Below are 24719 nucleotides of genomic sequence, written 5' to 3' on the forward strand. Positions count from 1 at the left end.
GTAACTTTTTGTAGAAAAAAGAATTATACGCATACGTACTGTTCGTCTGTAGAAGTTGACCCCCGCATGCAGGTGGAGGAGTATTCCTGAAGTCTCATTGGCTGAAACAACCGGCTGCTTCCCCCACTGCATCGAAAGTACTAACTGAACACAAAGGAACAGTAATATATAGATGATAAAGTTTAGAATGACAGCATCTTTGAGAGTTCCCATTGCGCACTAACGATATCAAACATTTAAAGTTAAAATGGCTGAGCTGATAGCTATACCATTGAAAAAACCGTCCGACGTAGATGTTATTAAACCGTTAACAAATATTATTAAATCAACATATAACAGTGGTGGAAATAATCAAAAGGATTATACCGAAGCTATACAAGAATTTAGCGTATTAAGGAACAACGCATTATGGCGAGCTTTCGAGAAATATGAAAGTTCGTTGGAGGTTATTTACAAGTATGAGTCATTCAATTTAATCATTATTCTGATTATAACGTTTTATGCAATATTAATTTCATAAATACCCTAATACATTAATTATATGTTTAAACGTGGGTACCATCTATTCGTCCTTTTTTTCAATTCATTTTTTCTATCATACATTTATTATTATTATATTAATATTATTATTATTAAATTGATAATGCATCCGTCTCAAAAACTGTGATTCAATTTAAAATAACATATGTCTTTTTTAATACATTTATGTTAATTAATTGTATATACTAAATATGTCATTTAAATTCGTATATACGTATCATTATTTTATGCTATTACAATTAAAATAAATTATTTTTTAACAAATGTGTATAGGTGCATTTATGCAGGCTTATTATACATACATGAAAATTGCATAAACGTTGATCATTGATTTTTTTTAATACATCATTTCTTTTTTAAATATAATATACGTTTTGTATGTTTGTTATAGCTATTACGACCAATTATGTGCTTTAGAAGGGAAGATACCAGCGCACGAATTACAAATACCATTTAAATGGAAAGATGCATTTGATCGTACGATTTTTGGTGGAAAATTGAGTTTAAGTAAGAATTATTTAATTATTAAATTATTCTTTTTTACTGGTATATTATTATTACTAATTTTTTTTCATTATAATATAGATAAAAAGATTACCACTTAAGTTATAGATAAGATAACATACTTAATTTCAATTATCACTAAAAATATCTTTCACCCTAATAAATCCTATATGTGCAACAAATATTATAAAATATTATAATATTAATATTAATAATAATAATAATATATATATATAGTTCAAAATACATGTATTCGTTTACAGCGATTAGTACTTTAGCCTATGAAAAGGTTTGTGTACTTTTCAATATTGCTGCCTTACAAAGTTCAGTAGCTGCAAGTCAATCTTTGGAAAGTGATGAAGGATTAAAACTAGCTGCTAAATTGTTTCAAGTTAGTCTTTTTTATTATCCTTTTAAATTTACGATTAATTAATACAACGAAACGAAATTAAATTAAATTAAAAATAAATTTTAGCTATCCGCTGCTATATTTAATCATTTAAAAGGAACCGTCATGATAGCAATTCAACAAGAACCAACACCTGACATTAGTCCTGAAACATTGGGCGCATTATCTTCCTTGATGTTAGCTCAAGCTCAAGAAATTTTTGTCCATAAAGCCATTCATGATTCTATGAAGGAAGTTATTATTGCAAAATTGGCTGCACAGGCTGAAGAATTGTACGCAGATGCTTTGAAGTTATTCCAAAAAGAAATATTCCGTGCATTTTGGGACAAAGAATGGATTCCCTTGGTAAAATTTTTATTCTACTTTTTATTTAACGCTTTGATGATGATGATGATGATAATAATAATAATAATAATAATAATAAGGATAATATTTATTTTTTACTTATATTTTTTTCATTACTTTAGATCGCAGGTAAACAAGCAGGCTATCGTGCAATGATGGAATTTTATCAGTCGCTTGTATGTAAAAATAATAAATGCATTGGAGAAGAAATAGCAAGAGTAGAAGTAAATTTTAATTATTATATAATTTAATACGTTTAAATGTTATAAATGTGATAATTGCTTTAACAAAAATATTTTCATATGTTTTTTTATAGCACGCTGTTGAATTATTTAAGGCTGCTCAGCAACGATCAAACAAGCCTAATTTATTCCAAGAATATGCTAACAGGGCACAAAGGAATTTAACCGAAGTTAAAAAGGACAATGATTTCATTTATCATGAAAGAATTCCAGATATCAAAACTTTAGAACCAGTTGGAAAGGCTCATGTCGCAAAATTAGTGCAAATGCCTGAAGTATTAAGTTCAAACTTTAAAGGTTCCATTTCCATTATTTTATATTATATTATATTGTATTAATATTAATATTAATTATGTTTTATTTTATGTGTATTAATAATTTTATGTTTTTAGATCTCTTTGAGGAATTATTGCCAGTTCGTGTACATCAAGCTATGTCTTCTTACGAAGTTCGTCGTAATGAACTTGTTAATTCAGAAATATCCAAACTACGAGAAATGACACAAGTTCTTAACAGGTATATAATTATTTTATATATAATACAATATGAAATATATATTTATAAAATTATTATAAATAAACGTAATATATTTTTTATTTTACAGTGTATTAGCAAGTTTAAATTTACCGGCAGCTATCGAAGATACTAGTGGAACCGAATTGCCGCAATCATTGTTAGAAAAAGCAAAATATGTGCGAGAAGCCGGTGGTAAATCAAGTTTAGAAGCAGCTATGAAAGAACTCCCAGAATTATTGCAAAGGAATCAGGAATTATTAGATGAAGTAAATAATTAAATTTTAATTATAATTATTATATAATCAATTAATATTATAATCATTATCAATGTTATTCTAATGTTAATTATAGTGCGAACGAATGCTTAAAGAAGAACGCGAATCTGACGATCAATTGAGAGAACAATTTAAAGAACGTTGGACAAGAATATCCAGTGCTAGATTAACGGAACAATTTATTGCTAATGCACGTAAATATCGTGAAATTATTAATAGAGCTGTCTCCGCGGATAAGGTAACAAAATATATAATCTCATAATATATATAATTAATTTATGAATATGTATTTCATACTAATACAAAAATTATTTCATTATCTTTGTTACTTAGGAAGTTCGTAATAAATATGAAGCTCATCAAGAAGTTATAGAAATTCTAAGCATGGATGAAAGTCAATTATCTATGGCTGTACCCAATGGTTCAGCGCTGCAAGAAAGTAACGTAGTCATGCAGTTAAGAAAATTGATGGAGGATGTAAGATCATCAATCTTACAACAAATTTTACATCTTTCCACATAACTATTACACGAATAATCATATTTACTACTTTCAGGTAGAAACATTGAAAGCGGAACGTGATGTAATTGAAACTGAATTAAAATCAGCTACGACAGATATGAAAACAACGTTTTTGAATGCTCTTTCGAAGAGTGGAGCCATCGACGAACCGAACTTATCTGTCGAAAGTATTGGAAAGTGTTACGGACCTTTGCAAAAACAAGTACGAGAAAGTTTGGCTTGTCAAGAACAATTGATAGCTGATATTCAGGTAGTACACGTATATATTTACATTTATTATACTTCGATCATTCCAAAAAAAATTAGAGTGATGAGAATTTATTCATAGAATTATTTTCATTCGATTTTACTTTTCTTTCTTTTCCCAGAGTACTCATGCAAAGTTCACAAACGAACAATCTGGTAGCGGAAGTTCAAGGGAAACTATGCTTTGTAGATTGGCCTCAGCATATGACACGTTTAAAGAATTGAAGAGTCATCTGAATGAAGGAATCCAATTTTATAATGATTTAACGCAGGTAATATTAATTATTTTTTGATCATTAGTGTTCATCGTTAATTAAAATACATCCAGATGAATTAAAATGAAATGATTATATTTCCAGCTATTAGTCATTTTCCAAAATAAGATATCGGACTTTTGTTTTGCTCGTAAAACTGAAAAAGAAGAATTATTAAAAGATTTAACGACTAATTTAAGTCATACCGGTCCAGCTACAACGCCAACTATTCCATCTCATCACGAAGGTAGAAAAATCATCAAATATATGAGCCGCCTATTTTAAAAGTGGCCTACCTCCATTTATGTTCAAATCGAGATATTGAAGGGTTTGCATTTCAATGCAATGAAAAATATATGTACAAAATACTAACGAGTTAACTGCTTAAGTGTATCTAAAGGCTTTAAATTTATATTTTCTATTAAAATAGTGGCAAAAAGTAAATAATATGCGTTTTCTAACCACGAATGGAGTTAGGCCATTGTCAATATTAACAATTTGATTTGTTATAAAATTTCGAAGGAACTTAACTCCATTCAACATAATTTAAGATGCTTCAAATTGAAGAAAACAATGCTCAATTTATTTTACATATATTTAAAACACTTCAGAAACATAATTTATGCGATTCAAAACATTTTTTTAACTACATAACGTACAAAATTACAAATATAATCTACAAAACAATTTACTACTCATCTACATTTTGTGTGTGTGTGAAAAGGATTTGAAAAAATCATGATCATGTGTGAAACCCCGACGTGGTAATAAATTTAGGATTTTAAAATTTTCATTCTCATTCATTGATGTCTTATAGAAAATTTAATACGATTCATTCCTGATAAAACGCATCCAACATATTTTTAACCAGTTTATTGATTCTTCATCAGAATTCTTTACCCTTTTCAAAATTTTGTCTTCTAATAATTTTGTTATTACAAAATCTTTTTGTCTCATTTTATTTATAATAAAGTATTATCATATTTACTCGGAATATAAGTAACCTCAAATGCTTTATTGATACATAACATAAAGTTGTACAATAACCAAGTGCAACCGGAAAATAATAAATGACGATTAGAGATAAGCCACTTACACAATAAACTTTTCATCATTCTGTTGGTCGGCAAATTTTCTTCTTACAAAATCTTCATGATTTTAAATATATTTGTAACAAATTGCTTCAGAATGAAAAGATCATGTAAAAATGTAACTATTACGGTAGCTAACTCGATTTTTTTTTTAAATGGAGATAAGCCACTTTCAAAATAAGCGGCCCATATAAAAATATTCTTTTTAAAATGATTACAAGTATTACAAAATACATAAACTTAAATTTCTCTTCGATAATTGTACTTCACAGCTAATGCGAGTCAACAACAATCTAATCCAGAGAATCCAGCAGCGCCAAATTTACCATATCCTGTTCAACATCCTGGATCAATGCCTGTACCATACAGTGTAACTCCTGTAGCCCCGTACCCAACTTATATGCCTCCACCAATGCCAACAACATATAATCCATATGCAACTATGCCATATCCTACACAAGGTATGTCATTAAACAATTTTAATGCATGAAATATTAGCATTTTATTTGCTTTCCTAATTGTGTCTTGTTTTTTTCTTTTGGTCTTTTAGGTGGATATAATCAAGCTTTACAACCAGGTGCATATGGTGCTTATGGCTATGGTAATTACGCTACACTGCCTCGATATGGTGGTTCTAACCCTCCTCTTTAATAGATATATATATATATACTACTGTGATGGAAATTGAAAAAGTTCATGTTCTATATTAAAAGCAGAGTCAACTGAGAGAGAAAGTGATATGCAATTTTATCACATTTCCACAAGATAACATTATTATTATTATTAATTATTATTATTATTACTATATTTGAAAAATCAATTGAAATATTTTATATTTAAGTTTTAAATAGATATTTAATCGCAAATACACATCTTGTAATTAGATAATAATTGTTACCGTAATAGAAAATTATTGTAAGTATTTTTCAATGTATATTAAACGATGCCTTGATTGTCGCTTCGTCAAATATTAATTGCTTATTTGCAAATCATAAATATATAAATATATATTTTCTAAGATAACATAATTATAAAACAACTTAATTTTGGAATATATTAATTTGTTCTCAAAGAATAATAATTTGAAAAACCTTTTATTGTAAACCCCGAAATCATCCCTATGAATATAGTAATACTCTTTATATAAAAATAATATTATTTATTATTCAATTAACACGTTCATATAATTATCATGAATATATATATAAAAAAAAAGAAATTTATATGAGATATAGTATTGTTAGAATTACTTTCTTTATTACATCATTACAGAAAGAAATAATTGTCTGCGTTTCTCCACTAGAGTATAGACTTTATTACAATTGTAAAAATTGTATTATTTCCAATTACCGGATAATTACTATAATGAGGATGCTTTGTTATATATTCATATAGAAATAATATGGAAATAGACATGCGACAAATCAACACAGCAAGTACGATTATGATGATTTTGTCTCTTTGTTTTTTTCTTTTGTTAATAAAATATCTTTTAATTATGATCCCTTATATAATTTTAAAATATTTATTGCTCGACGTGCATTATTAGCTTCTATCGTAAATTAATTTATTTATATTGATCGGATTAAAAATTTTATTACATGTTAAAAGATTTTCTTACTTTAAGAGTAGCTAAGCATCCGCATTATTTACACAAAAAGTTTCATTATTTTGTGTAAATCTTTTTTATTCAGGAAATATTATGATTTTTGTATTAATAAATCAGAGTAATATTATAAGTCTCTAAAAACTAACACGCACACGCACCACACATTTTTACACGTTCTCTAGAGAACCATTATATTTGTAAAAAGGGCAAAATAAGAATATTATCGTTGTTACTTTTCTTTTTTTATTACAGATTTACTTTAAACGCAACAATTTTAATAAATCACGTTTATATTTATTTTAAATTCCCTTTTTTTTACTGCAAATTCCTTTTAATGTAATTAATAAAAAGTGTATATTTATTTATTTATTTTTTTGGATTATTTTACTTCTTTGACATTCTACAGCTAATTAATTAAACAGAAATTATTGTGTATTATTATGAAAAGAGTATTTTGGGGGAATGCGTCAGGATCTCCATAATTAGTTTTATGAACTGATATTTTTAAAACCGATAAAATTATACATTACAAAAAAAAGTGATTATGTTGCTTGTCCTTAAAATTGCCTTGTTAGAGGAATGTAGAACAGCACATTTAGAATAATATATGAAAATGAAACTATATACTGTTTTTTTTTTCTTTAACATACATATGCATATTAATTAACTTGTCCATTTCTTATGCGTAATAGTCACTTTCACTTTATAAAATATGAAAACCAAATTTGCATGATATTACTTTTAATAATTATCTCAGTTATGACCACCTGTTTGTTCTTGATATACTTCAATTACATCGTCGTTTTCCATTTCAAGCTGAAATTCATTATTATTAACCTCTACACTTTAATACATACCTACATATATATTATATATATATATATATAAATCAAACTTTATCATTGCCGATGATATACTCAAAGCAAGACATAAATAACTTTATAAAAATCTTTGTATATTAAATTGAATCAAATTACCTGCTTTGGTGTTTCATCATCGTTAATTCTTTTACCATCAAAAAGAAACCTCAGCGATGTCATAGGTACACCCTAATTAAAATGATATAAGCTTATAAGATTACGTTACTACATACTGTTAAAAACATATTAACCCTTTCGGCCATTATTTTGCATTTATTAATAGCAAAAAATGCAAAACAAATATGCACGGCACCTATAGGCGCTGTTAACGTAGGAGAAGTGTCTATAGTTGAGCGCCTAAAGGCGTTGTTCGCAGCAAAAGGGTTAAAATAGTACATCGGAAAGAAATTTTACAACCAACAACTATTACAGAATATATAAAATGTAATTTATAGGAACTAGTGTTTCCTTTTACTATCGAAAAGAAATCTCAACATCATAGATCATTCCTAATTAAAACAAAATAAGATTATAATATTACTTTACACTGTACAAATATATCAAAGTAATATATTGAAAGTAACCTTCCTAACCGATAACTATTACAAAATATATAAAATACAAAATACACCAAACAAGTAAATTAAAAATAAATAATGTAAATAGAATGAGATACTTACGACGCGATCACTATAAGATTTCTTAAGCTTCCCCATTTGGGTGGTCATCTTTACCCTAAAGTGAATTTCGTTGCTATCCTAAAAGAATTATTTACGTATAATTTAATTGACTTGTAGAAAACATATTAATGCGATTAAAAAAAAAATTGATAATAAATAATTTAAACAAATTCTTACATTTCCAACCACTTTCAGCTTGATGTATTCTGAATTTGCGTCACCTGGACCGGCTTCAGGTTTTTGTTCCTAATTCACAAGGTTAGATTTCGATTAAATTCGGTCAATCGATTGTTAATTTACTATTTATTACTATCCTTATATTTTCAACAAATATTTTATAATTTATTACTTGAAATAAAGCTTACCTGATTCTCAGACATCGTTATTTATTAAAGATTGTAATAATTCTTGACCACGCGCCAGAAAGAAACTAAACACAAGCACGCAATATGGCGCCACGCTTTTGTCAGTTTCACAGCCTCCTGTAGTCCGAAAATAAAAAATTTTCAATGTTTCATTAATTTACGTTCTAAAACACATTCTATTTTCTACACTGATTTTACTTATATTATATATCTTCCCTTACTTTCTTCTCCTATTTCTGTGTATAATATTTATATTTATTGATGTATGTATTTGTTAATACAATTAATGTTAATTCAACCGTTGATTTATTCACTAACTTTAACTTCCTACCTTTTCGAATATTAAAACAAAAATCAGAATAGAATCTTAATTCAATACTAAAGGAAAATAATATTCAAGTAAATGTGTTCGAGAATCTTACCGTTGGTAACAGAATGTGTTCTCAAAACCTTAAAGTTTTGATTACAAGATTGTTTGTATTGTAAACTACATTAAGCCTAATTCACAGGTATAATTGTTAAAAATCGAATATTAAATTATTCTTTAAAAAATACAATCGTTTCATTTGTTTTCCTAAAATAATTATTTTATAATTATAATTGAATTTTTATTCGCAATTCAATTAATTTGAAATGCACAATATTTTGTTAGTTTTTATTGTGTAATATATATTTAGAAAAATTTTCTTAAAAATCCACCTTAAAATTTACTAGTTCAAAAAATTGTTTTGTTGTTTTCTATTTAGATAAAACAAAAATTAGTGTCAACAATAGTCACAATGTTCCGTAAGGTGAGAAATTATCAACAAATATTTTAATCATATTGTTAATTCTAATTTACATGTGACCGTCTAACATTGTATTTACATTTATATATTTTGCAGGTTATATCACATGGGCGCATTCAAACAAATCTATTAAAAAATGTATACTTTTCTTCACAAACAAATTTACCAAATACTCTTGAAAAAAGTATAGAAGATAATTATATTATTACTTTTTTTTTAATAATTTATATAATATGTTATGTAGAGAAATTTAATATTAAAACATTATTGTAATGAATATTATTTTAGCTCTTAATCAAGTAACATTACTCGGAAGAGTTGGTGGAAATCCTCAAGAGCGTGGAACTGCACAACACCCCGTAGTGATTTTCTCATTGGCAACCCATCTCAATTATAAATATGAAAACGGTATGTATATATGGATTTTTATTAATTTTAATGAATTACTTTATCAAAAATTCATATGTATTATTCATTTAATATTATTATTTTTATTTTATTTCAGGTGAATATATGCAAAAGACTGATTGGCACAGAGTATGTGTTTTTAAACCTTTCCTCAGAGAAAATGTTAGTACTCATTTGAAGAAAGGTCAACGCGTCTTAGTAAATGGAAGATTAAGTTACGGCGAATTCAAAGACGAAGAAGGAAATATGAGACCAACTACAGCTATTATAGCAGATGATGTTATATTTTTCCAATAATATTAAGTAAAATATATTTTAAAATTTTTAAATATTCGTATATCTTGTATTTTTTTAATTTTTATTAATTCATTGATATGTTACAATGAAATATGAAAATATCAATACATTATAATAGAAAGAGCGTGTAGATATGAAAGTGATAACAAAAATTGCATGATCACGAAAGAAATGTTTGAAATATAAATGAATTTCTAAATATTTAAATATCTCTTTCATATTTTATAACATTACGTTATAAGAATATGTGTTCCAGTGCAAAGATTATAATCTTCCTTTTTATAATTCTTTGTTAAACGACATTTCTATTAAAGTATCTCTGAACAAAACATCAACAATACCCATAAATTGAACTAAACATTTACTATGGAAAATAAAAAAGCTGTGTCATTTAAAATATTGCGAGGTTGTTTCACATGGTTTTGGAAAGTGCTTAAACGATATTTAAACAATTGTACTATCCATGGCGTTAAATATCTTGTTTCTGAAAATTGTTTATACGTAGAACGGTAAAATAATAGAAAATAATTATTATAAAAATATAATATTTTAAATCGTAACATCTTTTCGTGTACTTTGAAGATTATTTTGGCTTCTATTTTGCGTATTGAGCTGGTGGGGTTGTGCCATAGTAATCATGGATAGTGTCTCAGAATATAATGAATATCCTGTTGACGTTACCTCGGATACATTATACGTTAATTGGGAAACACCATTTCCTTCGATTGCAGTTTGTATTAAATCTTCCAATAAATTAAAAATCAGCTACCAGTTTAAACAGTATGTTAATCAAATAAAAATAATAATATTAAATTCTTCCTAATTATTTATCATATTCTTTTCTTTTATGATTACAATTTCGTAGACAACCATCGACATTGGAATTTTCATCTAAAAAGCAGGGTGTTACTGCCGATGAATTACTGAAAGCTTACCAATCAGTATATTTATCTCAATATTCTACTTATTTAAATAATAAAATATTTAATATATATATATATATATATATATATATATATATATTTATTTATTTATTATTCTTATAGGTGCAAATACCATGTACAGAAATATTTGCTAATTGCATTTGGAATAACGTAAAATTTGATTGTTGCAAAGAATTCAAGCCACTGAACAAGACTGGTATTGGTTATTGTTATGCAGTTAATTCTAAACATTTCAAACCACATGACAATTCAAATATTAAATTTTGGATTAATGGTACTACCGAAAGTGGAAATTTTGTGATCGATCTTATAGCAAATCAAACAACAATAGCTTATATTCCTCGGTATATTAGTGTTCGTATATTCTTTCTTTTCTCTTCCTAATTACTTAAACTATTTTGATTTTTATATAATTAAATAATGTAGGTATACATATTGGATAATTTGCAATTACCGATATCTGGTACTTTGTCTGAATACATAATTACAAACATGAGAAAAGGCTGTTCCACTCGAATTGAATTTGTAATGGTGCCTACATTTAATGAGAAACCAGTACAATCTTCTTTAATAAAACAAAGAAATTGTCGATTTAGTCATGAGATTGATAAGGACAGTATGTACGAAATTTATAGCACTGATTCCTGTGCTATAGAGGTATAATTTTTAATAAACATTTATACAAGATGTCTCTCCGAGGTTTTTACAGCCAAAAGTTTGACATCCCGGAACCCTAATGCAACCCTGTATATATATATATATATGTAGATATTTTTATCTTTTCATATTTTTCTTTCTTTTTTTTCTAATAGGTGTATACACAAAAAATGATTAAGTATTGTGGTTGCGTAAGTTTTTATTATCCTGTTCCTGCCGGTGCAAGAACGTGTAATTTAACTGAATTAGTATGTTTATCAGAAAATAAGAAGGATATTTTATTGGTTACAAATGTAAATAAAAAATGTTATCCTCTCTGCGAAGGAACTACAACAAATGTGTAAAAACTCTTATCAATATATATATATATATATATATACGTTTCATTGCATGAAAAATTTAATTATACAATGTGATCCTCTTATTGCAGATATCATGGCAGCCCTATAGAGTACAGTGATGTAGATGACGATGTAATAAGAATAGATTTCATATCGTTGTCCCGTCCATTAGTACAATATCGTCGATACATTGTACGCAGTCTTTTAGATTTGATAGGTAAATATGTTCTATTAGATTAAAATAATACTAAAAAGTAAATTGAAATTTTTTATTTTTTTGTCTACTTTTTGTAACTTTAATCAAACAAAAAAATATTGCACCCTCACTTTTGGATGGTGCAATAAGTCATTTCATAAGATACCATAAAAATGATTTATTATGAATGTGAGAATATCTTATCAATAAATATTTCCAAATTTAACGATAATATACAACCTGTAAATAGATTGATGAAAAATTAAATTACGAATAATCTTCTATATAAATAATAATTGAAATTGTTGTATTCAGTTGCAGTAGGAAGTGCTTTAGGATTATTTATGGGTGCCAGTATTCTCAGTTTCTTCGAGATACCTTATTGGTTTTTTCTTCGTCGTGATGAAATTGTATAAATAATAAAATCTAATCGACTCTGTTGATTTCCTGATATAAGCACATTATTCGTTTTGTTTATTTAAAAAATAAACTAATAATATAAAATATTGTAGTAAGTTAGTCATAATTCTTAATAATAATCAGATGATATAGTCAGGATCAATAAATCACTGTTAATAAAAAAATCACGACTATGTGTATTTATTGGAACAATTAAATTTACTTTAATGCACTGTACCAAATACTTTTCTTAATATCCTAAGATTCTTATCACAGGTGATATAAATAAGATATCATCATTTATGAAGAGATTTAAGATAAGTGTCTTAGACTGCAAAGTTTTTTAGTAAACAAATAGAAATGTCATAAATGCATCATACTCGTGGAAATTTCATTAAATGTTGTATAAAAAGGAATATAAAATAAGTCTAGAAAACTAGAAAGAGATGAATAAGAGACTGTGCAAGAATTGAAAATGTCAGCAGTCACGACCGATCAACAAGTCCAAATTGTATCTAATTCTGACTTTAAATTTGAAGGAAATTCAATATCTAACAAAGACATGTATCAATGTGTACTGACTACGGAAGATATTCAAGAAATAGTTCATCGTGTTTTAAATCAAAATGTTGAGGTAATTAATTATTTTCTTCGACCATATTCGGATGGAAAAATTGGCTTCCTTGGTTCGCATCAAAAGCTTTGCATTACGATAAAACATAAGAATCAAAAAAAGACTTTCTTCTTTTTTGCGAAAATCATACCATATGACGTACCTGATCAAGCAAATTATATAATAGGAAATGGTATTTTCGATAAGGAAGTAACATTTTACAAAGAAATAATACCAATATTATACGAAAATTATCGAGGAGAACGTTGGAGTCCAAATTGTTACAAAGTGAAAGAAAATTATTTAATATTCGAGGATTTACAAAGGGAAGGGTATACAATGCGAAGCAAACTTTTTAATGAGGAACTTGTTACCTCAGCTTTGACAACAATTGCAAGAATGCATGCTGCATCATTAATAGCAGAGCATCATCTAGGGATGCCGTTTAACAAAATTTTTCCTAACGCATTAGAAGAGTCAGGATTTATTATGATGGGACAACGTAAAAATTGGTTTGATGCAGGAGTCAATGCGAGTATTCAAATCGCTAAAAATCTTGGCCTCGATTCGAGCTTGATATCAAAAGTTGCAGTAAAAGTCTTAGAAGCTATTAAAAGTTCTACAAAGAAAATAAACGTTATCAGTCATGGCGATCTTTGGGCTAACAATATGATGTTTAACAATGAAACACCTCCAAAATGTCTCTTAATTGATTTTCAATTACTCAGATATTGTACGATAGCGCACGATATTTCTCAATTACTTTATTTATGTACATCCCGTCGTTTTCGAGAAACACGCGAAGAAGATATGTTAAAACATTATTACAAAGTTTTTTGCGATACTTTAAAAGCTAATCAATTTTCCGGACAATACCCGTCTTGGTCTGAATTACTTCAAGGAATAGAAGAACAACGTTTAGGTTCTTTGATAACTGCTATGATATATTTTCCAACTGTCTTAATGGATGAAACTCTTAGTGCACAAATTCTGAATGATACCAATTGTTATACTGAATTTGTTTTCCGTAATAGAACTGATATTGTTATAAATAATATGAAACGAGATTTGGAATATGCTAATAGAATTACGGAAACGATTGAAGAGTTAATTGAAATAGCTCAACATCTCGACGAATTACCTGTACCATGTTAATTAAATAATAAATTATTAATTGTTTTCAAATGTTAAATAATTTTGTTTACCTTTTAAAAAATATCTTACTAATATATATTTATATCCATACTTTACGACAAACATATCCTAATCTTTTCTTAATCTTTTTTTAAAAACATTTTTATTATATCCATATAAACAAAATATTTCTTATGTTTCAGTAATTGTTCCAAGCGGAAGTACTATAGTTTTTAAAAATGACCAATCGTGACTAATTAATGGTTGATTGGGCTTATCAACGCCCATACTCGCTGAAACTGATGATAGTTCCTGTTTTATCGCTTTTACGTGTTTAACATTATCTTCTTCATTTATCTTTTCGTCTTCCGAATTTTCGGAGTCTTCCGTGTCTGCCGAATCATTGAGATCATCATTATGATCTTCCGATCTAAAAAAAAATATATTTTGTTGAACTTCATAGCATTCTTTTAAATTTTCATAATTATTTTAATTATATGTTTATTAAATTAAACATTTAATTTTGTATTACCTTGACAATGTATTATTCGAAGATTGTTCTTTTTGTGATAACAAAGATAGTAAATAAGTTGCACAAAGCATTCTCATCGGTGGTAATGTATGAGCGGCAACATTGAATATCTAATAAATAAAAAAATAAATAAAAATAATATAAAAATTATTTACAATATAAATTAGTTAAAATATTAATTATATTATTTTCTTAATAAAATACATTTAAATCAAATATTTAAAATTGTTTAATCAATTAATATTTTTAGATGCATGTTTCTATTTATAGAAAAAATTATTAAGGTGTAAAATCTTATGAGTAAGTTGATACAGATTGTATTTGAAATACGTCAATAAACGTATTACGTAGATTGACGTAAGAAATAAATGACGTCAAAAAATATAGTAGAATGGAAACTGAAAATAAACTTTACGTTCAGACTATAATGGAGACAATTACGGTTGGTGTAATTTACACGTACTAATTCTTTGAATCTCTTTTTCATAATGACGCATAGAGATACTATGACCTCATTTATAAAACGATGAACTTAACGTGAAAAAGGGTCATTGTACACTTATGTTAGTGATTTATCTTTTCTTTTTATGCGTGTATATACATATATCTAATCTAAAATTTTTATATTATAGAAACTGATCCTAATAATAAATGATTTTTGAAATATTTTTACATTTCCATTAAAGAAAATTTTGCTATATGTTTACCATAAGCTAATCATTACTTTTATTAATTATATTCTAATTTAATTATTGAGCTCTATCTAAACAGGATTGAAATATTATTTACTAAATATCTACTATGAAAAACATTGTTATACTTGATTGATAATTTTCAAAGAACGTAATTTCTGAATTGAAGTTAATTTACAATAACAGGGTAGAACCAGAATGTTGGTTGAATGACGCGTTTAAGAAATTTCAGGAAAATGGAGGTCCGGGTTATAAGACTATTAGAAGGTGGGAGTAAAAAGCCAAGCAACTCCCATATTAAATCATGGCAAGACTACTTCATAAAGCCAGTTACATGTCGAACGTTGAAAGGATATCATAAATCCTAAATAAATCCTACACGCTTATTATTTATTAATTCTTATTGTACGACTTTGACTTAATCATCATTGTGCACATTTCACCGTGAATATTTCGATTGAAAAATTTGCAAAAAGAAAAAAATATCAATTTCAATTTAAGATTTTTCTAAGTACGGTTTTGCTTAAATTACATTTTCATAAAAATGAAATTATTTGGAAAATATTTCTTCTTGCGCTTTTTCATATTGACATTATTAATATCCATTACAAAAGGATATCTTACTACCGATACTGAAACGGTAAGTATTTTTAAAAGTCTATTTAACATCAAAAAAATTAATTTACTTTTAAATAATTATTTATAATATTTCTGATCTTTTTATAGGCAATAAAAAACATGAGACAAATTCCTCAATGGCATTGTCTACGTATTAGAAAATTTAATCTTTTACGTCGTTGCCGAAATTATCGTCTAGGAAGAAAACATTGAACTGTTTCATAATTAAATATTATTTATACCTGTACACTAGTAATCTAAGAATTAGTATTTTTTATATTGTGAAAAAATTGTAATGTAATACGATCTTGACGAAATCTCAACGCTATTTTTAAATATATGAATAAACAAATAAAAAAGAAATAAAAAAAATAATTTCTTACCTCATCTATTTTATCTTTTCCTGAAATACGATAAGATTCCTGTATGAGAGAATTATTTTCTTCCTTACTTGATACAGTCTGAGATGCTATAAAATTCGTGAAAGGAGTTAAAGCTGTTTGACTTCTTGAAAAGAAGTCTAAAGCGCCTCCTATTTCGGATTCTGATTCCAAACACAAAAGTTCCTAAAGATAATAAAAATAAAAGTTGATTATTAAAATATACATAATAATATTTAATGTCACTGTAGCATGAGAAAACATACTTGATTCGAATCTATAAAATATAATTGCGATTTCTTCTGCCACAGCATGTTAGAAGAATCCTTAGTATCTTGCAAACGTGGTACGAAAACAGCTCCTAATATTGAACTGTCGTTTTCGATAATAGATTTTTTAACATATACTGGAGTTGAATTTTGTGGATTAAAAACGTACACTAAAAAAATATAAATAATAAAATATTAAATAATATAATAAATCTGAATGACAGAAAATATTTATGATACTTACATGTATTTTCCGTAGTGAAAGCAGCCATATAAATGGATTTAGGATCGGCTGTAAGTTTAGTTACATTTAAAGCAACACTCCATATAATATTTAGAGATAAAATATTCCAGACAGCAATATGTTTGTCTGAAGCAACGACGATCAAATTACAAGCTTCTTGTTTTCCAAATTCGATGCGCCTAATTAGAAACACAACATAAAGTTACATTTCTTGTATATTATTTGATAATATTTCAATGATGTAATATAACTTACTTTATGATATGTGGGTATTGACTATGCGTAAGACTACTCCTTAAAGTACACGAATCAGGCTCCCAAATAGTTAATGACGAACCAAAACCGATTCCTAATAAAGAACCATCTATTGAAAATGCAGCATCTGTAGCTAGTAATTCATGGTAATTTCCTACGCCATAACACTGCCAATGTTTCGTTTTTTCTAAAATACAAAAAAAAATTATGTTTACTTTACAAGAATAATATTTAATATTATAAAAATATATAATCCTATTTTATAAAATATTTCTTACTATAGATCGATGTTGGCTCTACAAGATTCCATAACTTAAATTTCTTATCTTTTCCAGTAGTTACAACTAAAGGATCTTCGTCATCGAATAATGAATGTGTTTGGAATTGTAAAGCATTAATTCCTAATTCGTGTGGAAGCTCGACTGATGAATTTAATGTAAAACTGTTAGAAATTCAATTAATAATGATTACACATTTAAATGTATTTAATTAATATAAAGTTTTAATAATTATACACATACATATTATTTAACTTACATTTGTTGATTCGAGTCAAATGACCAAAATTTTAATCTCACTTCAGGAGCTGAAACTTCATCATCTCGTTCTTCCACTGTGGCCATCCACGTACCATCATGATTCAATGCTACTTTTGTTACATCAGTGTTTAAAATATTTACACTTCGTTCTTGAGTAATAAAATTTTCAGCTGTTATATGAATCTATAAATGAAATACATGAAAGATAATATCAATTAAATAAATATATTAATAAACTTACAAGTACGTACTTAAATATACATTATTTATAAAATATACTTACATTATATAATAAACTTTTTGTATATGTATTATAAAACTGAACATGTCCAGTACGACTATTTAAAACAAGACTATTTGTACGTGGATCTACAACGAGCCCAGCAGGGAATAAATCTTTACAGGATAATGCAATACCCCATGTCAGATTTTGTATTACAGATATTAAATCTCTTTGCGGATTTATAACACTAACACCTATATAAATAATATTAATATATCGATAAGATAATTATGTATTTATTCATAAAAATATTCAATTAAACATATATTACCATTATCTAAGGTGGATATAGCAACATAAATATTATTTGATGCGATAGTTAAATATTTAATTGGTGCTGGTAAACGAGGTAAAAATAATTTTTCTAACGGAGTTGCAATAGTCCATTTTACTAACACACATTCTCCACCACCGGTGTACATATGAGTACCTGTAATATATTTTTATATGAGATGAATTAGTTTTTAAATAAATATTTTATTATGAATATTTAAACAATTAACCTGTTTTACTAAAAACTATTTCAGTCACAGGTAATGTATGCCAATGATATATTGCTGTATATGGCCTAGATTGATATAAATTTCTCCATAATACTACACGCCCAGTAGAATCTCCAGTAGCCACACATTCTTCTTCAGGATGTCCAGCGATGCATGTTGGTATTCTACCAGTTTTCCCTGTTTTATGTCTAAAAGAAAAAAGAAATATATATATAATTTATACGAATAAAAAAGAACTTAATTAAAATTAAGTCCATGCGAAAGAAAAATGTATTAATCACTTATTTATGATGTTTGTTTATAGAGAAAAAGAGAGAGACAGAGAGAGACTGCTCTCAGTCAAAAAGTTAAATATAAAATAAGTTATACTCACAATTTATCAACTAAATTACGAGCAGGATTTAATATGTGTAAATCTGTATCGTGAAGAACTGCTACTAAATTATTCCCATTATTTCCTATTACATCAACATAATATTCAGGATTTTTAGTCCTGAAAGAAGATAAAATATAAATTACTTTTTTTCTATTAATCTTAAACTAATTATTAATTTAAGAAGATGTCATTTATTTACGAAATAGAGTGACGTTTAGAATAGTTTCCATTTTTTAAGTCGAATAACACCAAGCATATATTGCTGTTATCTTGCGAGATATAAGTTATGAGAACTTGTGATGTATCTACATCGATTGCATTTTTATATTTAACGATATGAAAAGTTTTCACTTTGGGATGCTCTGCCGACGCAAAATTTAAGTTCTGTAAAAAGTTATTCAATATACATTAGAATCTTCGATGCGTTGTTAAATTAAAAGTCAGATTTGCAAATTTTAATTTAAAATAATACATACTAATTTTTTTGTAATGATGCCACTTTGACAACTCCAAAAGTTAAGCTGCCCATTATCCGTACAACCTATAATTGTATTTAAAAAATCTGGATGTGAGACAATTCCATTTATTCTACGATCAATACCCTCAAATTCTTGAACAAAATCTCCAGTTAATGTACTGTATGCTCGTATAGTATGCTTCCATATAACATATAATGCTCTGTAAAATCAAGAATATTTAGTTAATTTTATACAGAATATTTGTTTATTTAAAATAATAATAATTATTATAATATTATATATGTATATAATACATAACCTGTACTTACTCTCCATCTTCCGAAAATAATGGACGATGATCGATTATAGATCCACCACCTTTTCTCGTAACAATTAAATTATCTACATCTAACTTATTATTACTTATTAATTTCATCTGCATTTTTACTTAATTTTTAGTAAATTAAATATAGGCATGGAGGCTATAGGATATAGCCGTGATATAGGAATAGATAGCAATAATGAAGATGTAAGCCTTATGATTGGATGATATAAATTTGTTTTGATTGGTTGAATTAGTATTGATCTAACCAATCATATTTTTATGTACGAAATTCAAAGTTATATTTAACCCTTATGATCATTTCTTTTAATAATAAAATTATAATTTTTCTAATTAATAAAAATTCGTATCATTTAGCAGATTCACATTAACAAATAAATTAAATGATATATTATATATAATACCAAATATCTCATATATCTAGAAGATAAAAGTATATATATATATAGAATATATATTGTATATATATTCCATAATAATTTCTAAACAGTACGTTATAAATATAAAAATAATTATTTTACACTATACAATATACATATACATTATTTAACATAAATATTACAATTGTTAATGATAAATTTTTTATATCCAATAAATCTATCAACAATTTATCCTAAATACGATTAAATGTCACTATTAAATCTGAAATGATACTAGAAAATAAATTTAATGACAAATTTACAAATGTTCTTAAACAATTTTAAATTAAAATTTATTATCTTTGATTGAATCTTTTTCTTTTGCTTTTTTCTTTTAATGAAAATCAATAGATCTGAGATTGCAATATGGCTTTCGATAACAGTGTAGAAAATGTTGCATTAACTTTTTGACACAATGCATCCGCAGATTTGTCACCTAGAGCGGCTTGAGCAGAATTAACTCTACCTAATTGTAAGAGCAATATTGTAGTATCCTCAGCGAGTGGTGGAAATGCAAGACATATTCTTGTCAATGATGGTAATACTGGCATAAACAGAGATACTCGATCTTTAGCAGGTAATACTCCTAACAAAGTTATTAGAGTATTTATTGCTAATCTAGAAACGCTTAACGCTTTTGGAAGTGCATATTGAATAGCTAAATGTGATGCCAAATCAACAGCGAATACTTGTTTCTCTGGTTCTGGTTGAGACAATAATTCAGGAATCCAATCGAGACAAATATGCATTGATGGGATTCCAGAAACAGTAATTGGTAATAACTCTCTTGGATATCCCTATAAAAAAAATGTGTTTATTTAATTTTAATGTATTAAAAATATTTGTTTAGATTGCTAAGACGCACCTGAAAATGGACTAATTTGGCCAAAGAAGGATCGGCTATAAATATTTGATGTAGGTACGAACAAATAACACTTCGTATTTCTCTCAAAGACCACATCTGTCCAGGAATTTGTCTATCTTGTTTAGTTTCCAAACATGCTTCTAATAAAATTTGTACAGCAGCGCTTTCTTGACCTGCTATTAAAGCTGTCTTCAAATCTTCTCTTTCTGTTTCACTTGACAATTGACCAACTTTCTCTGTTAAAGGTCTATCTTGCGTATGTCTGGATAGTTGAGATCTCGATGCAGCCAATACTGCTTGTAAAATCCTAGAATAATAATTAAATATTCATTAAAATATCATTCAATCAATTTTAATGTTTAATAATGTTTACAATTTACCTTAAAATTACTGATAAGACAGGTGCGCATCTAAAAACTCTTGTATCACAACGTAATACTTGTAATGGATCTAATACAATATTTTCTTGCGTAAGAAATATATTCTTAACTACCATGTTTTCAACTAATAGTGTATTTATAGATAAAACCCATAAACATCTTGGTAAAACGGTATTCAATCTTAGCCATACTTGTTTATAAAGTTCTGCAAAAATAATTATATTTTTGATTATTAACATGTTATTAAATTTTTAACGATTAAAGAAATACACATACAAATGTGATTTTTACCTTGTATATATCTTGGAACCCTGTCGTCGAGTATAGCTTTAAAATAATGTATTATTATTTCCGTATGCGGCCAAATATCTGTTGGCTTCATAGCCATTAATTGTCGCAACAATCTTCCTGTTCTTGATGGACATTTATTAATATGACTGAATGCTTCAACAATAGAAATATCAGTAATTTTTGTACTTTCATAATTTACAGTAGGAGAATCTATGTTAATCATCTCATCATCAAGCCAATCATCTACCAAAGACAGGTGTGGAAAGTGAGTTGCTAGTAGTCTAAGAAGAGGTGAGAATAAACCAGCATAATTCACTTGATCTCTTTGTACCTGCTGAAGTAGATACTTTATCGGTAGTTCAGATAAAAATTCGGTAGAGTATGACTTCACTTTTCTACCTTGTGATATAAATATATGCATATTGGATAATCTAACATCTTCATAAAGTAACAAATAATATAACAATAACAATTGAGATGTTAGCGAAGGTTTTAACGTGTCAATGTCCATATTATTCATTTCTCCTTCGACAATATCCATTAGATTCTTTTTAAAATCGAAATTAGCACCGAATACGCTATTTTGAAATATTTTTCTTATTTCGTCTTCAGTAATTGGCTTATTTGTATGCTCAGACGTTTTGTTATTTGTTACTAAAATAGAATTAACATAGACTTCGACTAAAGCTGGTAAAACCGGATGTAGAGGTGGTACGCTGTCGCACATCTGTCGATAAATCCAATTTTTGATGGGTACTCTGTGCTTTGCAAATGCTCTTGATTTTAATAATTGATGTATACAGTGTACAGGTAAAAATCCAGGAATAGTTGCATTTAAATTAGCGGTTACTGGTACTTTGACGGCATGAGAAGTTACTACTTGTTCTGTAAAAATTTCTTGGGTAAAAATTTGTTTCATTCTTGTTAGATTGTTCGGTCTAATAGGTATTTTCATGCCCAATGTCGCACAAACCAATTCACAAATAGCCGACAATTGATTGCTGTGGAAATGAATTGCCATTAAAAGAAGCATCTCTCCAAAACTAGCAGTCACACCACTAGCACTTTCAAAATAAGCTTCTTCTCGAACTAGCCACTGTACCCATTCGATACTACGCTTTTCAAGACTATGATGCCCAATTAAAGAAGGACAAGCTATAAGCATACAAAGTCCTAGAGATACGAATCTTACTCCAGCTGGTGATGGTGGAGGATGGGACGTTAAAAGTTGAACTATCATTGAAACTTCGTCATCTTGAAATTTAATACCTCCTATACCTCTCAAAGCACAATAAAGTCTTAATAATGCGCTTGCTTGAACAACTTGCGACTCATCCAATTGGCTATCTGTACTATGTAAAGCTATAGCTTGTAATCTTCTGAGTAGTTCTTCTCTCAATAGTTGCAATGCCGTATGAGACTCCCATTTTCTTTTTTGTCCATTTCTTATAAACATTGCTATCCATGTTCTAACTTGCTGGTCACTGCCAAGTAATAAGCCTGATATAAATGCAACAATATCGCTTTCTGGTTGTAAAACATTAGCATGCTCATGTTCTAAACTTAAAGTAATTGCTAGTGCTGGCATTCTACAAAATTCTACACACTTTGCTCTTATAGCAAATGCTTGACTTGGATTCATTTCGCATAACATTGTAAGCGTCGACGTTCTAATTCTTCCCAATGCTGATTCCTCTTGGCGTTCTCCATTAGCTATCAAATGTCCACAGACTTCGGAAAAACTATCAGGATTATTAGCTACGATCCAACAAATAATATGTGGACCATGCTTCACATGTAAAAGGGTCTCTGTTATATCCAATATCGACAAAAGTGTTGGCAATTCGGCTAGTGCGATACATATGACATAACTAATTTCTTCCATATATACAGCATTGTCGAATAAGTCAGATTGCTTTATCTGAAAGTCTTGATTCTTCCTAAATTCTTGTATTTGCGACATTATGAATAAAATTTCGCTTAATACCAAACGTATTCTGCGCGTAGACTCACTCCTCTCAAATTCCAATGCAAGGCCGCTCTGCAATGATTGCGCCAATACACTGTCCGCTTGCATGCTTCCCAATTTTTGTCTTTAAAAACACATAGCATAAATTAATTTATTATAATATTAGGTCCAATAAGTTCATCCAGTTTTTTTTCTAAGTAAATAAACATTAAAAAATGCATGGACTTATTGGACAATCTAATATGTCACATATATAGTTAAAATACTGTTAATTCAATTATTACAAAATATTATATAATTAAAATACTCGCATAACAATTCAATATTTAATTAACAAAATATATAAAATATATATAAATTAGAAACCAATCCTAACCTTAATTGTTGTTCTTTGCGTACGTCAGTTTCTAATGCATGAAAATCGATTGAAAGTAACGCAATAATAGAATTAACCGATTCAATACCAGATAATATTGATAAAACTTCTTTTCTAGCTTCGACGCATTCTTTTGTTATATCTAAAGGAGTAATAAGACTCATTCTAACCAAACATGGTAAAATCGGACGAATTTCCTTATGCGAACATTTTGATAATTCTTTGATATTGACATTTTGTATCGCTGTAAACACATGAGGAGAGACGCGTGCATTAACGTGCATCGGATATAATTGATTTCTTCCAAATTCTAATGACATTTTTTAGGAATAAACAATTTAACTCTTTTATCTTCTATGAAACTTCACTACCTTTAAATATACGTGCAAGTATACTAATAAAGCAGAAAAAAAATGTTTCAACGAGAGCGCTATCTGGTAAAATACAAGGGAAGTTAATATAAAATATTAACGAATCAAATTGTTTCGCGGTAAACCTTTGAAAATTCAAATATGAATAAACTATTAGCTTCTGTCCTATATGTTTAAAATTAAAAAATATATTAAATATATGCATAATAACAATTATTATTTGTTTGAACTTTTGTTCTTATTCTTTTTAAATATTTGTTTCTTGTGTTAAATAAAAATTTCTTGCATTATTCATTATCCTTCTTAATACATTTTGTAGAA

The 24719-nt window shown here is 27.6% G+C and overlaps 7 protein-coding genes across 8 annotated transcripts; 4 read left to right on the forward strand and 3 right to left on the reverse strand.

Annotated features, from left to right (window-relative positions):
* The first annotated feature begins 182 nt into the window (after positions 1-182).
* ALiX (programmed cell death 6-interacting protein-like protein AliX) lies at positions 183-6546 on the forward strand. The gene is made up of 15 exons (XM_015326062.2): positions 183-456; positions 932-1047; positions 1308-1435; positions 1520-1798; positions 1921-2022; positions 2115-2337; positions 2433-2556; positions 2645-2822; positions 2908-3069; positions 3165-3308; positions 3388-3603; positions 3722-3871; positions 3959-4100; positions 5217-5405; positions 5495-6546. The coding sequence occupies exons 1-15, from the start codon at positions 248-250 to the stop codon at positions 5593-5595; spliced, it is 2463 nt and encodes an 820-aa protein (XP_015181548.1). The 5' UTR covers positions 183-247; the 3' UTR covers positions 5596-6546.
* On the reverse strand, positions 6180-8861 carry LOC107069089 (small ubiquitin-related modifier). The gene is made up of 6 exons (XM_015326064.2): positions 8680-8861; positions 8459-8575; positions 8271-8339; positions 8094-8171; positions 7531-7602; positions 6180-7369 (listed from the first exon to the last, which is right to left on the reverse strand). Exons 2-6 carry the CDS (start codon positions 8471-8473, stop codon positions 7307-7309), a joined length of 297 nt encoding a protein of 98 aa, XP_015181550.1. The 5' UTR covers positions 8474-8575; positions 8680-8861; the 3' UTR covers positions 6180-7306.
* A 231-nt stretch (positions 8862-9092) lies between these two features.
* Positions 9093-10158, forward strand: mtSSB (mitochondrial single stranded DNA-binding protein). Its single transcript, XM_015326077.2, has 4 exons — positions 9093-9249; positions 9343-9430; positions 9535-9654; positions 9752-10158. Exons 1-4 carry the CDS (start codon positions 9238-9240, stop codon positions 9949-9951), a joined length of 420 nt encoding a protein of 139 aa, XP_015181563.1. The 5' UTR covers positions 9093-9237; the 3' UTR covers positions 9952-10158.
* Positions 10159-10588: 430 nt separating this feature from the next.
* ppk13 (pickpocket 13) lies at positions 10589-12543 on the forward strand. Its single transcript, XM_089172370.1, has 7 exons — positions 10589-10731; positions 10802-10892; positions 10998-11249; positions 11322-11552; positions 11708-11892; positions 11983-12110; positions 12405-12543. Exons 1-7 carry the CDS (start codon positions 10589-10591, stop codon positions 12503-12505), a joined length of 1131 nt encoding a protein of 376 aa, XP_089028496.1. The 3' UTR covers positions 12506-12543.
* Positions 12130-14286, forward strand: LOC107069096 (uncharacterized). The gene has a single exon (XM_015326076.2). The coding sequence runs from the start codon at positions 12964-12966 to the stop codon at positions 14254-14256; it is 1293 nt and encodes a 430-aa protein (XP_015181562.1). The 5' UTR covers positions 12130-12963; the 3' UTR covers positions 14257-14286.
* Positions 14287-14317: 31 nt separating this feature from the next.
* On the reverse strand, positions 14318-19913 carry l(2)05287 (WD repeat-containing protein l(2)05287). 2 transcript variants are annotated; one of them, XM_015326074.2, is made up of 15 exons: positions 19714-19913; positions 19403-19604; positions 19126-19310; positions 18924-19043; positions 18551-18738; positions 18319-18477; positions 18048-18241; positions 17763-17947; positions 17504-17667; positions 17226-17412; positions 16971-17149; positions 16724-16896; positions 16461-16643; positions 14768-14877; positions 14318-14665 (listed from the first exon to the last, which is right to left on the reverse strand). In XM_015326074.2, exons 1-15 carry the CDS (start codon positions 19824-19826, stop codon positions 14428-14430), a joined length of 2580 nt encoding a protein of 859 aa, XP_015181560.1. In that variant the 5' UTR covers positions 19827-19913; the 3' UTR covers positions 14318-14427. The 2 variants fall into 2 exon arrangements, with proteins under 2 accessions (XP_015181560.1, XP_015181561.1); XM_015326075.2 differs by having other exon boundaries at positions 19704-19856.
* Positions 19914-20378: 465 nt separating this feature from the next.
* On the reverse strand, positions 20379-24601 carry IntS2 (integrator complex subunit 2). Its single transcript, XM_015326073.2, has 5 exons — positions 24028-24601; positions 21683-23775; positions 21392-21596; positions 21012-21318; positions 20379-20943 (listed from the first exon to the last, which is right to left on the reverse strand). Exons 1-5 carry the CDS (start codon positions 24345-24347, stop codon positions 20491-20493), a joined length of 3378 nt encoding a protein of 1125 aa, XP_015181559.1. The 5' UTR covers positions 24348-24601; the 3' UTR covers positions 20379-20490.
* Between the last annotated feature and the right edge of the window lie 118 nt (positions 24602-24719).

This window comes from Polistes dominula, unplaced genomic scaffold, assembly GCF_049000335.1.
Source record: "Polistes dominula isolate Pdom_NZ unplaced genomic scaffold, Pdom_raw_medaka contig_73, whole genome shotgun sequence".
Classification (NCBI taxonomy): domain Eukaryota; kingdom Metazoa; phylum Arthropoda; class Insecta; order Hymenoptera; family Vespidae; genus Polistes; species Polistes dominula.

What these genes read in the sequence shown, in the direction of transcription:
- LOC107069089 (XM_015326064.2), bottom strand. An exon ending in AATCTTATAGTGATCGCGTC is followed by an intron (nt 7,603 to 8,093) that starts GTAAGTATCTCA and finishes CATTTTAATTAG; the next exon opens with GGTGTACCTATGACATCGCT. An exon ending in ATGATGAAACACCAAAGCAG is followed by an intron (nt 7,370 to 7,530) that starts GTAATTTGATTC and finishes AATGAATTTCAG; the next exon opens with CTTGAAATGGAAAACGACGA.
- LOC107069096 (XM_015326076.2), top strand. Translation starts at nt 12,964, where the DNA reads ATGTCAGCAGTCACGACCGATCAACAAGTCCAAATTGTATCTAATTCT.
- ppk13 (XM_089172370.1), top strand. Translation starts at nt 10,589, where the DNA reads ATGGATAGTGTCTCAGAATATAATGAATATCCTGTTGACGTTACCTCG. An exon ending in GAAGGAACTACAACAAATGT is followed by an intron (nt 11,893 to 11,982) that starts GTAAAAACTCTT and finishes CTCTTATTGCAG; the next exon opens with ATATCATGGCAGCCCTATAG. An exon ending in CAGTCTTTTAGATTTGATAG is followed by an intron (nt 12,111 to 12,404) that starts GTAAATATGTTC and finishes TGTTGTATTCAG; the next exon opens with TTGCAGTAGGAAGTGCTTTA.
- mtSSB (XM_015326077.2), top strand. An exon ending in ACCAAATACTCTTGAAAAAA is followed by an intron (nt 9,431 to 9,534) that starts GTATAGAAGATA and finishes ATATTATTTTAG; the next exon opens with CTCTTAATCAAGTAACATTA. An exon ending in CAATTATAAATATGAAAACG is followed by an intron (nt 9,655 to 9,751) that starts GTATGTATATAT and finishes ATTTTATTTCAG; the next exon opens with GTGAATATATGCAAAAGACT.
- IntS2 (XM_015326073.2), bottom strand. Translation starts at nt 24,347, where the DNA reads ATGTCATTAGAATTTGGAAGAAATCAATTATATCCGATGCACGTTAAT. An exon ending in GGTTCCAAGATATATACAAG is followed by an intron (nt 21,597 to 21,682) that starts GTAAAAATCACA and finishes TTATTTTTGCAG; the next exon opens with AACTTTATAAACAAGTATGG. An exon ending in CCAAATTAGTCCATTTTCAG is followed by an intron (nt 20,944 to 21,011) that starts GTGCGTCTTAGC and finishes TTTTTTTTATAG; the next exon opens with GGATATCCAAGAGAGTTATT.
- ALiX (XM_015326062.2), top strand. Translation starts at nt 248, where the DNA reads ATGGCTGAGCTGATAGCTATACCATTGAAAAAACCGTCCGACGTAGAT. An exon ending in TAGCTGCTAAATTGTTTCAA is followed by an intron (nt 1,436 to 1,519) that starts GTTAGTCTTTTT and finishes AATAAATTTTAG; the next exon opens with CTATCCGCTGCTATATTTAA. An exon ending in AAGAAATAGCAAGAGTAGAA is followed by an intron (nt 2,023 to 2,114) that starts GTAAATTTTAAT and finishes GTTTTTTTATAG; the next exon opens with CACGCTGTTGAATTATTTAA.